The following is a 15,082-nucleotide window of genomic DNA, read 5'->3' on the forward strand; positions in this document are numbered from 1 at the left end:
AGTGGTAAAATCCTCAACAATGCGGCTTTAATTTTTAATGCTGTGTAAGACGTCGTCATCAGTTCAGAAAAAAACGAAACACACAATAAACTACATTTACTAATCATCACAGGCTTGACCCCCATTGGCTCCTATAGACTACCCTACAGGGAACCAGTCCGGGGACTCTATTGGGTCTCGCTGAACCAGTTTTGAATACATACAACCGGGTCTGTGTTGTCAGCTGTGACCTGCATCCATCCTGTCTGTCTCCTCTTCTCTTTGACTCTGTCCGTTTACTTTTCTGGATTAGTTTCGTTGTTCTTGACACGGCTGTAACAACAGTGATAGTGAAACCAATGGCCACCGCTGACCTTCCCAGGTTCGCTCAGCAACCTTCGGGGTAAAATACATTATGGGGAAGTCACGATGTACTTTTTCAGGTTTAAACTGCGCGCATGCGCAGTGGCTCGGAGTGGGAGTCAGCAGAGAGCGGACAGTAGAGACGGGACGAGAGGGTCCAAAAGAGAAACACTGAAGAACCTTCACTGACACACGACCGGGCCCGGACTAGACGGGTGATCCTGCTCATAATATTCAGGTTCTGGTTCTGAATCCGATTTTACTGAGGTGGGTGGAAACTTTTATCGTGTTTCAGGAAACGCTTCAAACCTGCTGATTTTGTGTGTCTCAGTAAATGTCCTCACTCGAAGCGACGGTACCGAATCTACAAGAACTTTGTTTGTAGACCCACTGCGGTTCGGCCAGGTGACTGGCTTCATGTAACTAACGTTTAATATTACATCTGTCCATCATGCTGGCCGTGCAGAACCTCGTTGGGGAATGTTAGCGTTTAAAGTTGTGCTGGACGGAGCGGACACTGCGCTTTTATAACTTCACCTAGAAGTGATGAACTCGGCGCGGAGCCGCCCTCAGTTCGGCTCAGCTGTGATACAGCACTGATCCGTGAAATTCCGCATCTTCCAAGTTCGCCACTAAACACGCCGGTGTTGGGAAACCGAGACACGTCTGAACGCTTCCCACCTTCACGTCATTGAAGGTTGAAACGTGAAACGCATCGTGCCGAAGTCAACCGAGGCAACTGCTCCTTAAAGCGAAGCCCTGAGGCGCGTTGGGCGAAACCTGGTCCTGCGGCGGAACCCGCCCATGTGAGTCGAAGCGCGATGCGTGTGTGAACACGTTGAGAGTGTGGTTGGTGGAACGTCTTGCTGTATCACGTATCTGCAGGGAAATAGCAAACGGTGAAAGCAGCAGAATAAACCGATCAGTGCACAAACAAACGCTAGTTTTGGTAACCAGATTCCCCGACCTGGACAGCGGCAGTCTGAGCATGCGCAAACACCTGGCCCCAGGATACCCACACCTGACAGGATTTCTGTCGTTGGTTATTACAGGTTGTGGATTTCCAGGTTACTGTACTGGTCGTGTACTGGTCTCCAGGTTACTGTACAAGCTAGTGTGGAAGAAATGGATGCGGTGGAAGCTTCTGTGCTTGAAAAGAGTAAAAGTGTCCACTGTGTCTCAGACTCGTCTCTGAACGACACATAGCTGCTGCTCGTGTACATGGATCAGCTGTAAGTTACTGCACAACCCGCTCAGCCACCTGTTTTCCAACACAAAATCTAGTTTTTCGTTTTTATATTTATGGAATTAACTGATGCAGGTTGTGCAACCCAGTTGTTTGTTCATTAGGGGAACCAGAACTGGAGTCAGACTCTTTTATGTCAAACCTTGTTAGTGAAGCTGATTCTGAGTGTTCTGATGTCCAAAACCCAAAAAGAATGAGTTTACATCTGGTACCAGAAGTTTTCCAAAGACTAAGAGTTGGGAGATGTCCTATGATGCAGCAGAGATCCGTGTCCAGCAGCCGGTTGGTCCGGTTTGTGATTGACCCTCAGTGTCACTGATGCTGACTCAGATGAACAGGACCTGCACATTAACGCACTCTGGCCAGTTTCACTGTGTGTGTCGGCCCAAACAGAATCACCTGTTGTTCACACCGCAGCGAACAGGATCATTTATCCACCAAGATGATGCCCCTCACTGCCAAGACGCCTTAAGATGGACAGAAAGTCCATTGGATTTTAGGACAGAACATCTCTGAGGTTCCTGTTCACACAGCTGACCCGTTTAGAGTCAGAGACAGAGGGACCTTTAGAACCCATATCACCTCACCTCAAGCACACAAAGCAATTTCTGTGGAATCATCCTTTGATGTCCTGCTGCATGTTGTCTAAAGGAAAATGAACCAGTAGAACCAGTAAAACCAGCATTTGCCAGTGTTTAGTTAAACTTTGTTGATCCATGGGTCAGCTGATCCTGGTTCTGTGACTCCCAGAGTATTATTTGTGTTTGTACTGATGCGCCTAGTGATGTTTACCTTAAACCTGTGTGTGTGTGTGTGTGTGTGTGTGTGTGTGTGTGTGTGTGTGTGTGTGTGTGTGTGTGTGTGTGTGTGTGTGTGTGTGTGTGTGTGTGTGTGTGTGTGTGTGTGTGTGTGTGTGTGTGCGTGCGTGTGCGTGTGCGTGTGTGTGTTCACAGGTCACGCCACTATGCCCGAAGGATCTCTAACCTCCTCTAATGACGCTTCGATGAGTGAAGGTAAGAAGGTCCGGTTCTACCCCTGGCGTGGTGTTTGTGGTGTCTGCTCTGCTGACTCAGGTTGTGTGTGTGTGTGCTGTAGAACGTCCAGGAAGGCTTTACAGAACCACGTCTGACGGACAAAAACACGGCACACACACATACTAGTCCTCAACATCACATTTGTTCCGGTGCTGTGTGCAGCAGATCACAGTTGGATCTTTGTTGTTAGTTGTCATTGTTGTTGCGTGCTGCGTCTCTGCAGTCAGTGGTGGAGGGAACTGACAGCAACATCTGCACCGTCTCACAGGACAAAAGACTCCTCTGTGTGTGTGTGTGTGTGTGTGTGTGTGTGTGTGTGTGTGTGTGTGTGTGTGTGTGTGTGTGTGTGTGTGTGTGTGTGTGTGTGTGTGTGTGTTGACATTACAATCAATCACACACACATGTGCTCATGTCCAGTTCACTGTAAATGTCCAAACACAGAAGATGAGCTGCTCTGCGTGAACGTATCATCAGAACGTCACAAGTCACTCACCATCTGCTGCTGAAGCCTGAGCAGAAGCAGGTTGGCACCATACAGGTAGCCTGCTTGTGTTTGGACTGTGGGAGGAACCAGAAGAGCCAACTTGCTTCAAACTGTGATGAGCGTTTATTATTAGTGAGGCAGCAGCTGTGGCGGTCGCTGTGCTGGAGTCCAGTCCGGCAGGCGGCAGCGCTCTAATGGGATTAACGCCTCCTGCCAGGCTGCAGGTGGACGCAGACCTTGTCAGTTCTAGTATTGCTGCCTCTGTCTCCTCCTGCTGCAGACCACTGTTTAAGGTAGGCTGGTACTTTACAGAGTCTTCTCTGACAATCACATTTCTCCTAAAGGTTGGAGCTGCTTCTGCCCTCTAGCTGTCGGCTCGTATTCGCTGCTTTTAACGAGAGGGAGTTTTTATTCTGCAGGAACCGAGCCAGTCTTGTAGTGATCATGTGGAGAGAGCTAATGACAGTTGTGGAGATCAACTGAATAAACGGTGAAGAGCTTTTTTCTTAACAAGCTGCATGCTGTTAGAAGTTGACTGGTCTTTTGGTGTTTGATATTTGCATATCGCTGTGTTTGTGTCTTCCTGTCCTACTGAGCTTGAACATTATCTCAGCTCACATAAGACGAGAGCTGGTTCCTCATAGATGTAAAGGACATGTATCAGTGAGTTATCGATTCAGTCACACACGGCTGTAGTACTAGTACATTAACAGACTAATTCAAAATGTTTGTTCTGAGCTTCTGTTCTAATCATCTATAAAACATAATATGCAACACTTAGATAGATAGATAGATAGATAGATAGATAGATAGATAGATAGATAGATAGATAGATAGATAGATAGATAGATAGATAGATAGATAGATAGATACTACTGAATACTATGACACGGAATTACATAACACTGGTAAGGCTGAAAGTTCAGAGGTCACGATGGACAACAGGTGTTTTTGTTTCCCGTATCTATGCAGATTACCCTGTGTCCTCTGTGTTGTTGGATCAACCTTTCAGGTGTACGGTCATCTGATGGAGGAGGAGGCAGCTGATTGGTTGCTTGTGAAGCGTAATCTGTGCTGGATTAGGAGACCGATTTATCCTAATTATTACAGATTAGAAACACAGGCTGAATAAATGTGTGCTGATTGTAAGTGTTTTAGTTTTTACAGTCACACATCTTCAAACCTCATTACTGGATCAGGTTTTGACAAAGACCAGTGCATGCCTCTGGAACCTAGTGAACCTGTTGGGAGAACTAATCTCATCAGAGAGAGAGGCAGTCAGTGTTTCATCTGTAGTCTGATCCACACACCATTACTTCAGTTGGGTCAGAGGTTCAGAACCAGGACACTCTGACGGTCAGTCAGTAGGTGTTTCTGACATTTCATTTACCTCAAACAAATTAAATAGGTTGTGGGTAAAAAAGGCCCTTTGCCCATTATCCTGCTGCCTGTCCACACCTTGCTGAGATGCTCGATGACACAAACAAACACGCCAGCATACAACTGGTCAATACATCTATCCAAGTCGCTCCCACATTCTCTGTCCTCCTCTGACTTCCTGTCCTACTCTGTTGCTGTTCAAAGGCGGGAAGTGAAAGGTCAGAGCTCTGCAGGATAGGAGCAGGTTCAAACACAAAAAAACGGAACATAGATCAGTCTCTGCTGTGACCTCACCTATGGCTAAGAAAATCTCTGAATTTAACTTAAAATCTGCTGTGGGGGAGAGTAACTATGTGCATTTAATTGAGGAGAAGTAATTAGTGAGGCGGCTGCTGATGGGGTGTCAGATGAACATGAGGTGCAGTCAGAGGTGACGTAGCATATGTGTGTCTAGAGGAGGAGATGACGTGGGGGTGGGGGTGGTGTGTGTCCAGAGGAGGAGGTGACGTGGGGGGGGGCTCGGTGTGTGTCCAGAGGAGGAGGTGACGTGGGGGGGGGCTCGGTGTGTGTCCAGAGGAGGAGGTGACGTGGGGGGGGGCTCGGTGTGTGTCCAGAGGAGGAGGTGACGTGGGGGGGGGGGGCTCGGTGTGTGTCCAGAGAAGATGATGTATGGGGGACTCAGCGTGTGTCTAGAGGAGGAGGTGACGTGGGGGGGGGCTCGGTGTCTGTCCAGAGGAGGAGGTGACGTGGGGGGGGGCTCGGTGTGTGTCCAGAGGAGGAGGTGACGTGGGGGGGGGGCTCGGTGTGTGTCCAGAGGAGGAGGTGACGTGGGGGGGGGGGCTCGGTGTGTGTCCAGAGAAGATGATGTATGGGGGACTCAGCGTGTGTCTAGAGGAGGAGGTGACGTGGGGGTGGGGGCGCGGTGTGTGTCTAGAGGAGGAGGTGACGTGGGGGGGGGGCTCGGTGTGTGTCCAGAGGAGGAGGTGACGTGGGGGGGGGGCTCGATGTGTGTCCAGAGAAGATGATGTATGGGGGACTCAGCGTGTGTCTAGAGGAGGAGGTGACGTGGGGGGGGGGCTCGGTGTGTGTCCAGAGGAGGAGGTGATGTGGGGGGGGGCTCGGTGTGTGTCTAGAGGAGGAGGTGACGTGGGGGGGGGCTCGGTGTGTGTCTAGAGGAGGAGGAACTCACAACATTTGTGTGCTCATTGGAAGACGTGCTACCGCTGCAGAGCTCAAAGTCCAACAGTTTGCGTTGGAATGCAGTTTGTAAGATGAGACTGCTCGGTGTTCTGATATCATCAGGATCCAGTAATGGACTTTCTGGTTGGTCAGTGAACTGGCAGGAAGCCAAATAGCTAACGGTCGCGTGTGTCTGCGTTTTCTTTCAAATGTACTGGGCCAATCTGAGCTCTGTTGGTGACGTAACCGCCCAGAGGAAACTGCTGTAGTGGGTTCAGATTCACATCCTGTCTAACCACGCGAGGCAGTGGTTCTGTCGTCTGCAGGAAATGAGCTTGTGGACTGTGTCCTGCTGCCGACTTTACTGTGTCTGTGAAACACCTGCAGGTGGGGTAACATTTTTATAACCTGCTGCTTGGAGGCGTGTCTTTACTGTGGACATGATCAGATGGAATTAATCCATCGGGGCTGGAAATAAACACTTTGATACGAACAGTGTGGTTGAACTACAGGGCTTGTTGAAATGAAGTTACAGACACCTTATTGAAGCATGGTCCAATTCTTTAGCACGAATAAATGCATGTGTGGGCGTCTTTAGTGATCGGCTCCATCAAATTCACATACTTAATGGACTGAGTGAGGCACCTGCTCGTAGATCCAGCTCCACTTTGTTGAGGAGGTGACTCATTGTCTTTGTGAGAAGGAGGTGTCATGCCTGCATGTCAGTCTGTGGTTTCACTGTGTCCACTGCAAATTGCTTCAGTTGGAATAACAGAGTCCTTGAATTCTTTTCATCGCTGCCTCCATCTTCCTAAACGGAGTGTGTGGAGAGTACACGCTATCCGGCACTGGGTGGAGGAGAGCAGTTTTCTGAAGGCGGCTACCCCAACAAACTGAACGGAAGCTCAGAGCCTCGTTGTTAGTTTTGCTCAGGTGTCAGCAGCGTCAGATGGGCTCTAATAACCCCCTCACCCCTTCTTCCTCAGAGTCGCCCCGTCTATCCACCGCCTCCATCAGCAGTAATGAGCGAGCTCCGTCAGCCACAGCGTCGGACTCTTTAGAGCGCCCTGCAAGCCTAATCTCCACGCTGTCCTCAGGATCCGAATCCTCCAGGGACGATCCCCCGTCTACCCTGACTTTAGGCCCCAAGGTCAACCTGGACTTGAGCCCCCAGCCTGACAAAAAGGGGCAGGGCCTCAGGCTCATTGACAAAGACAAGGAGACGACTCCAATCCGAGCCTCTAGCCGAAGGTACTCTCCATTCGTCACCGGCACCATGGCCCCCAACCCTCAGCTATCCTACCTGGACCGGGTCGTCATGGAGATCATTGAGACCGAGAGGATGTACGTCCGAGACCTACGCATGATCGTAGAGGTAAGCAATGCTAGTGGTTCTGTCTCTGAAATCAAGGCCCAACAGCCCAGATTGGGTCCGTGGTAGGAACAGCTGTGGACTGACTTGAGATCAGAGTTGTGCGATTGCTCTAATTAAAACCTTGTCGTCACAGATTATAATTAACTTAGTGGTTAAGATGTTCAGCAGCACAGGATCAGCTGCTTATGTAAGAGTTAAGATCACAGATAAACCAGGAACTCAACCACAAACAATAGCCATCTGCTTTGTTCATTAGGGTTATTTGTTGTTTAGTTACCATTGGTATTAAACGTGGGCCTTTTTGTTTCTTAAAATCTCAAAACATCTTATTTTTTATGTATTTTCCCAAATGATAACCCTAGCCACCTTCTTTTGTCTCCTCCCCTGCTCCGACCTGTCTGGCCTCCTGCCTCCTCCATTCTTCCCCTCCTCCAGGACTACCTGGCACACATCATTGATCAGTCTGATTTGTCCATTCATCCTGAGCAGGTGTGTGCTCTGTTTGGAAACATCGAGGACATTTACGAGTTCAACAGGTGAAAATGAAAACCATCACATCTCTTATCTTTAAACAGTTTCCTCTTTGATTCTTACCTGTTTGTTATAAACTTGAGGTCGATGTGTTGCTGCAAGGTTTCCTCAGCATCAAGTCACAGGGTGAGTTTGTTTTCCAGCATGTGGCCGTCCTGCTGCACTGCATGGAGTGTGGAGTGGTTTGTAGTTTGCTGTGGTGAAGTTTATAGACACAAAACACAAAAACCTCCAATCCTGCAGGACTATAAAGCTGCTATTGGTGCAGATATTTGACGATTTACTGTCCTTCTTACCTTTTCATTGAAGCTAAACTTTAGTTAAAAACAGATATTTTCCCAACGGTGATGGAACGCATCATCATGGTTTATTAGGATGATTCACAGATGCACCGTTTGATATCAGAGTCTTCAGTTCAGGTGTGTCGAACAGTTTGGTTTGGGTTTGTTTCGTGCATGTTGTTAATGAAGTTGCCATCATCGTCACAGTGACCGTGTTTTCTTCACAGCGACCTCCTTCAGGCTCTGGATCTGTGCGACAGTGACCCGGTTGCCATCGCCAGGTGTTTTGTTGAGAAGGTGAGAACATGAGGTTTTACTGAGGTGTGATGTAAAGCTGCAGTCAGGATGTGACTTCATCATCATCGGTGGACTATTGTCCTCATTTCAGAGTGAGTACTTTGAGATCTACACACAGTACTGCACCAACTACCCAAAGTAAGTAATGGCCAGAAAATCCACTCAAAAGCTGAAGTCAATGAAGACGTTTTACTTCCTTTTTTGACATTGTTTTCTTGTTGGTTTAAAGCAGTATTCTTTGTTGTTCTCTCTCCGGCTGCAGCTCGGTCGGCGCGTTGACCGAATGCATGAGGAACAAATCGTTGGCAAAGTTTTTCCGTGACCGTCAGTCGTCACTGAAGCGCACGTTGCCTTTGGGTTCGTATCTGCTAAAACCTGTTCAGAGGATCCTCAAATACCACCTCCTGCTCCAGGTATGACTCCTGACCACCCAGTCCTACCTGGGTTTGAATCTGATGAGCTGTTTGACTCTCCTCTGCGTTTAAACTGGGCTGATGCCTTTGGGCCATGTTGTGTCTAGGGGGGGTGCTGAACACACACTGTGCGCTTTGGACCCGGCTGAGCTTACAGCCCTTTCTGTTCCACGAGATGAAGTTTGTTCAGTGGCTGCCGGCCTCTGTGAAGGCCACAGCAGCTGCAGAAATGTAACCTGGGTAGATTTGCTGATTACGCTGGATGATGTTTTGTGTAGGAGATCGCCAAGCACTTTGACCCGGAGGAGGATGGCTACGAGGTGGTGGAGGAAGCCATCTACACCATGACGGGGGTGGCCTGGTACATCAACGACATGAAGAGGAAGCACGAGCATGCCGTCAGGTTGCAGGTCCGCCCTGGCACACGCTGCAGCAGGGACCACCCGTTGGTAATAAGTCACGTACTAACCGTGTTCTGTGCAGGAGATTCAGTCTCTGCTGCTCAACTGGAAAGGTCCTGACCTCACCACCTACGGAGAACTGGTTCTGGAGGGAACCTTTAAAGTGTACAAAGCCAAAAACGAGAGGACGCTCTTCCTGTTTGACCGCATGCTGCTCATCACTAAGCGCCGCGGTGAACACTTTGTCTACAAGACACACATCTCTGTGAGAATTGGACCATTTGTTCTGCACAATTTTTTTCTTGCTGGACGTCCAGAACCACAATGCTGCTGTGTGTGTGTGTTTTCAGTGCTCCACCCTGATGCTGATAGAAAGTGCCAAGGACTCCCTGAGCTTCAGCATTATTCATTACAAACACCCCAAACAGCCTCACACCGTCCAGGTGATATTTGATGGTCTTGTGTAGATTCTGTTGACTTCTAACAGAGCGTTTGATGTTTTGTTAAAATTATCATGTGTTAGTCAGGCAACAGAGACGTTTCTGCTGGTGGTGCCTGTACGTGTCGGACTGAACATGCTGTGTTATCCTGTTTAGGCCAAGACGGTGGAGGAGAAAAAGCTTTGGTCTCATCACATTAAACGGCTTATTCTTGAAAACCACCAGGCGATCATCCCCCAGAAGGTGAGGTTCCAGTATGACCAGGATACACACCAGTATGATGACAGCTGGAGGTGGAGCACACTGATCTTGGTCTTGTTTGTTTCAGGCTAAAGATGCCATCTTAGAAATGGACTCCATATGTGAGTAGATGATGATGCTCTTGTTCTTCTTCACTGCTTTCCTGTTGAGCCAGTCAGGGTTTTACTGTGTTTACTTCAGAGAGAAGTAACTTTCAAAAGGGTTTCTTGACTTGGTCTATAGATTTTTCCCTCACACCTCATCCTCTTGTCTTGGTTCTGTAGCATTATAATAAGTGACGGACGACACGAATGGTTCATACAGTGGTGTAACGCTCCACAGGTCACTAATGACTTGTCTGAGGTGGAGCTTTAAACGCACCGTGGTTATGAGTGGTACCATGTGTCAGGGTTCTGCACAGTGTCTCTGTACGTTACAGCACATCTGGAATCTTTTTTCCTGTTCCCCAACTACAGATCCTTCCAGGTATCGTTACAGCCCTGAGCGACTGAAGAAAGCTGTGTCCTCGCAGTCTGGTAAACAAGCCGATGGATGTCTGCAGCACCTTCTGTTGTCTTCACTTCAACTCTTTGTTGTCTTTTCTTCTCAGACTTGACCAAATCGGCACTGAAGAGCAGCAAAGGTATAAAGTAACAACAACTGTATCTGATAATGAGGCATGACACAAACTGTTTAATCCAACCGTAAACCTGTGATTAGATCCAAAGTTCAAAGGTTTCATGTGCTGCTTGTTCTTTTCCTCCTTCTGCTACTGGATCTCCTGTTGGGGCTTCAGAGGTTTCTATGGTAAGACACAAGCATTTTTACTATGAAGTTCTATTGCTGTTGGGGGCATACATCAAAGACTGATCCAGAAAACTGCAGAAATTAGAAATGAACAACGTTTTACAGATGATGATGAGTTAGTGATGAGTTTCTTCTGCCCCCTGCTGGTGTGAGTGGAGCTTAACTCTTGCAGAAAATGTTTCAGCCTCTTCATTTCTATACATATCTCAAACTATGAGATTATGATACCACGTGTTTTGCCACAGTGTGAACCACATAATGTCCTCCATGTACTATGTGGTTTCACAAACTACATGCTTCCACTCAGGGCAGTTAGTCCATTGGTATTGTTATGTTGCAGTCAACTCCCATCAGAGGCTGGCAGGTGGCATGAGCAAAGACCTCAGCTTTTGGGTCTAAGCACTCAGGTAGTTCTAGGAAAGTCACTGAGCAGAAACGAACGCTGTGACGTTCCTGCTGCAGTCCGACAGCACTGGGGTCTTAGCGGAGCCATCAGCCGGATCTGAGGACGAGCTGGGCAACAGAAGGCACTCGCTGGAGCCGCTGATCTGCAGTGACGAGGAGGAAGGAACCATCTCTGTCCAGCGCCACCAGACGGAGGAGAGCGAGCTGGACGAGCTCCTGCTGGAGGACAAGCAGGTAGACGACTTTGCCAGCTCCTTGCTGGCTGCCATCCCCTGCTGGCACTTCAGGGTTCAGACCTTTCTCTCCATCCCGGGGACGGTGAGGCTGGACTTCTCTATCATGGCCGCTGCCTTCCCTCAACCCTTTGTAACAAACTAAAGTCTCAGATAACAGCAGCCCCTCTTACTTATTTTGTGTGAAGCTCAGACCCCCTAAAACCTCAAGTTTTTAAAGGAACAGTCCAACAATTAGTGGTCTTGTTCTCTGTGGTTGTACATTTTTCAGCTTAGCGCTGGATACAGAGGGAAGAAGACTTGGACCAAGCGTCTGTTCTTTTAGTTGGGAACAATGAGAAACACACGAAGCACATAAACACGAGGAGGCCTGGAGTTCAGATTGTTCAGCCTAGTGGACCTTTGTAAAGTGCTGGACTGTTCCTTCAGAGATCATAAACGCTTGTTTGCTGGGGAGCCGGACGTCTGCTTGTCCTTTTTGGTTCAAATTACATATAGCTGTATTTAGTAAACTTAGTAAATACTGTCTGCTTCAGTGTGCATTTCCTGTGTTAAAGGGTGCAGAGGGAGGCACTAACAATGACAAGCAACAGATCCCTGAAGCTGGACCAGGAGAAACAAAGCCAATGTTCTATCCGGTAAATCTTCAGGTTGCTTCCATTTTCTGCTTTTTGATCTTCTGAATGTTTCTGTCCAACCCGTTTTACTATTTCCTGCCACTTGTGCTTAAGTTATTGGTCTTTGGCTCTGATATTGACACTGGATTCACCAGCCTTGTGTATTTGTCTTGTCTGTTCCTGTCTAGCCCTTCACTGATAACTTGCCAAAGGAGAAGATGCCAGAGTTTAAACAAATGGAAGACCTTCAAACAGACCCCTATGTGGATCAAAACTCTCCAAACAATGCAATATTTCCTCAAAGTGCAGAGGTTCTGATACCTGAAGGACATCCAGAACCCACAGAGGAACCATGCCGAGCCACGCCCGATTCAGATGCAAAAGTCTTGAGCAGCGCTGAGTCGTCTGAGGATGAGGAAAAGGGATCTCCAGACAAGGACGGTGAGACCACCACCAGCATCCTTCCTTCCTCTGTCTTGGACCAAGCCAGCGCCATCGCCCAGCACTTTAATAGCATTAAACGAGGTAGTCTGGGCCAGGATGCAACCTCTTCCCTTGGCTGCTGCTCGCCGCGGGTACCCAGCCGCACCAACAGCATCCTCAGCCTCATTGCTGAACCCACAGACCGACCCACGCAACTTATGAACATCTGTTCTGATCTCACAGAGGCATTCAATGCGACCGACTTGACAATGCTGTCTCCACGAGAGGACAATATCTTTGAGGCCAACAGAGGCCTTCACCGCAGGCGGCAGTCCACCCTGTCCAAACAAGACCAGCTTCTCTTAGGAAAAATTAAGAATTACTATGAGAATGCTGGGAACCAAGATGTTAGTTGGAGCCTTCGGCGAAGGGAGAGTCTGACGTACATCCCAGCCGGACTAGTTAAGAGCTCTGTCAGCCGACTTAACAGCATCCAGACAAGTGTCTGCACATCTTCCAATCTTGATCCTCTATCACTGGAGTCACAGTCTACTTTGAATACAGATACCAGAGGTCACGTGGTTTCCAGTGATTTTCTGGACTCTTGGTCTGAACAGAGAAACACAGATCCAGACATTTCAGAAGAAAACCTCATATCCACATGTAAAGGCCTGGAGAGTAATCAGTTTGAGGAACAGTTCAGACCTTCATCTGACATGATTAGGATCTGGCAGGCGATGGAGCAAGATATCAGTGTGACTCAGTGTGAGGACAGAGGACATGAACAATTAAAGGAAGCTTTAAGAAGCACCAAAGCAACCGCCCTCACCCAGACAAAGTCACCGAGTATTAGCTGTGACCCACGGAGTGGAGCGGATCCCAGCACCACAGAAATACCCACAAACCCTATGCAGAGTCTGAAAAACACAAAGGTGAGCCTCTGGGCACCGGTCCCTCGGGTGGCCCAGCTCAAGGCAGAAGCAGAGGAGCGAAAACCCGGTAGGAGCCAGCAGGATGGCGTAGAACGGTCCAAGAGCAAAGTCCTCCATCTGGCTCGTCAGTACAGCCAGAGAATCAAAAGCACCACACCAGTGGCTGGACAGCACAGTCAGAGGAGCCTGCCCTGCGTGGTGGAGGAGGAGAGCTCAGGTACTGTTCAGGGTTATTTAACAGTGTGGTTTTCATGTGTTGCTCTTGTGGGCGACAGCGTCGCTCAGTGCAGCTGCTTAAGTCTAAATGTAAACTGTAAGAGGATCACAGTCATTTGTGTTTTGATACTTTACTCTTTCTTTTCCAGATAATCCCAACCTGATGCTTCCGCTACTTTATCACGACAAGGCGTCTTCTCTGCCCCTGAGCCCCACGTACCTCAACCCATCCACTGCCAGCCTCGCATGCAGCTCCCCCGTCTCCCCGGGTCAGGCTCGATCCCACAGCCCCCTCAGCCCCCGCGAGGGCTTCGACTGGCCCGACGTCCGAGAACTTCGCTCCAAGTATTCTGAGCATGGTCCCTTCCATAGGAATCCTATAAGCCGAAGTCACTCCACCCCAGATCAGATGTTTGACGGCATGAGGAGGCACTCCAGCCTCACTGTTCCTCCGTATAGGAGCCGCGGCGGTCGGGAGGCCAGCCGAGAGGAGCACAGCACACGGCTCCACCGAGCGAATTCTCTGGATCCTCGGCTAGGCACCGCCCAAATGAGCGAGCTGCAGCAGCTCCAGGACCAGGTGTCTGAGACTAACCTTCATGGCTACTACGTTGCAGCAGAGGCACCGTTGCCCAACGATCCTGAACACAAGATCCTTGTTGTAGAAAAGCTTCCAGAGACGAAGTCGGCTCCTGCAGGAACTACTACAGAATCCAAAGAAGAAGAGGACGACAACTATGTTCAGATCCGGTCGCCGACCAGCAGGGAGAAGATTTCCATCATGGCTGTCATCGATCGTTGCCGAGCCTATCAGGAGTCAGATGAATATAAGCAGAGGCAGGAATCGAAGGCAAAGAGTGAGTCTGCGAGGTCTCCAGATCTTGAAAAGGCATCAGAGTTCCAGAAACTACGAGCCAGCTCTGGGTTCAGGCCAGACGCTGGTCTGAGTTCAAACAGCAACGTCAAACACCTGAGAGAAAAGTTCCAGAGCCTGAGCTGAAACAAGTCACTGTCAGAGAGGAGATGGTTCTGATGTGGACACTGCTTTATTCCACATAATAAACACTCACACCATGATGTACTTGTACAGTATGTTAGGAAGAATCATTCCATCAGATGTGTTAAATATGTTTTTAATGTAAAAATGAATTGATTTAAATCTGTTTGCTAGTGATACCATTTAATTGTGTTTTTACGCTTCTCAAGTACAAATGATCAGGTTCTATGTAAATACATGAATTTTTGTGTATATTATGGATTTGTGGGTTAACAGCTGTGGATCTGTGTGGATCTCACAGGACTAACCACTAAACGTCACTTCTGACGCCATGACGGATTCACTGCAACTGAAACAACAGTTCTGTGTAACTTGACCTGTTTTTTTGGGAGATGTAACAGGAAGGATGTCGGCACTTGAGCAGGTGCTGGCTCTGTTGGACTCCTTCTCTGACATGGTCTCATAGTCTTCTGGTTCTTATCCACTGACGTGACTGCAGCCAACCAGGTAAAGACTTAACGCAACTCTACTCCAACAGAATTAATTGTCAGCAGTAAGTAAATTGTTTTTTACTGTGGCATCAAAAATAAACAAGCTTTAGCTTCAATGTATAATTGGGATTTTTGTGCCTCTACTGAATGTTTTAAAGAGCCTGTTCTTGTCATACAGCAATAAGAGACTATTTTAACAAATGACTGCATCTGTCCTGTAGAGCCTTGCTCAGTGGCACAAAGGTCTGACCTTCTGTATATTTATTTGATATTTATTTGATGTGAACAAAGTGATGGTTCAGTCCAAGATGTGTTAAT

The 15,082-nt window shown here is 48.3% G+C and overlaps 1 protein-coding gene across 1 annotated transcript; it reads left to right on the forward strand.

Moving 5' to 3' along the window:
* The first annotated feature begins 447 nt into the window (after nucleotides 1–447).
* LOC114849321 (pleckstrin homology domain-containing family G member 3) lies at nucleotides 448–14,880 on the forward strand. Its single transcript, XM_055506648.1, has 19 exons — nucleotides 448–609; nucleotides 2,542–2,601; nucleotides 6,652–7,040; nucleotides 7,476–7,576; nucleotides 8,080–8,149; nucleotides 8,241–8,287; nucleotides 8,412–8,562; nucleotides 8,841–8,972; nucleotides 9,046–9,228; nucleotides 9,314–9,406; nucleotides 9,560–9,646; nucleotides 9,732–9,765; nucleotides 10,120–10,179; nucleotides 10,254–10,286; nucleotides 10,440–10,495; nucleotides 10,880–11,173; nucleotides 11,646–11,738; nucleotides 11,894–13,277; nucleotides 13,426–14,880. The coding sequence occupies exons 2-19, from the start codon at nucleotides 2,553–2,555 to the stop codon at nucleotides 14,274–14,276; spliced, it is 4,107 nt and encodes a 1,368-aa protein (XP_055362623.1). The 5' UTR covers nucleotides 448–609; nucleotides 2,542–2,552; the 3' UTR covers nucleotides 14,277–14,880.
* Nucleotides 14,881–15,082: the final 202 nt, after the last annotated feature.

The sequence above is a fragment of the Betta splendens genome, chromosome 24, assembly GCF_900634795.4.
Source record: "Betta splendens chromosome 24, fBetSpl5.4, whole genome shotgun sequence".
In the NCBI taxonomy this organism is placed as follows: Eukaryota; Metazoa; Chordata; class Actinopteri; order Anabantiformes; family Osphronemidae; genus Betta; species Betta splendens.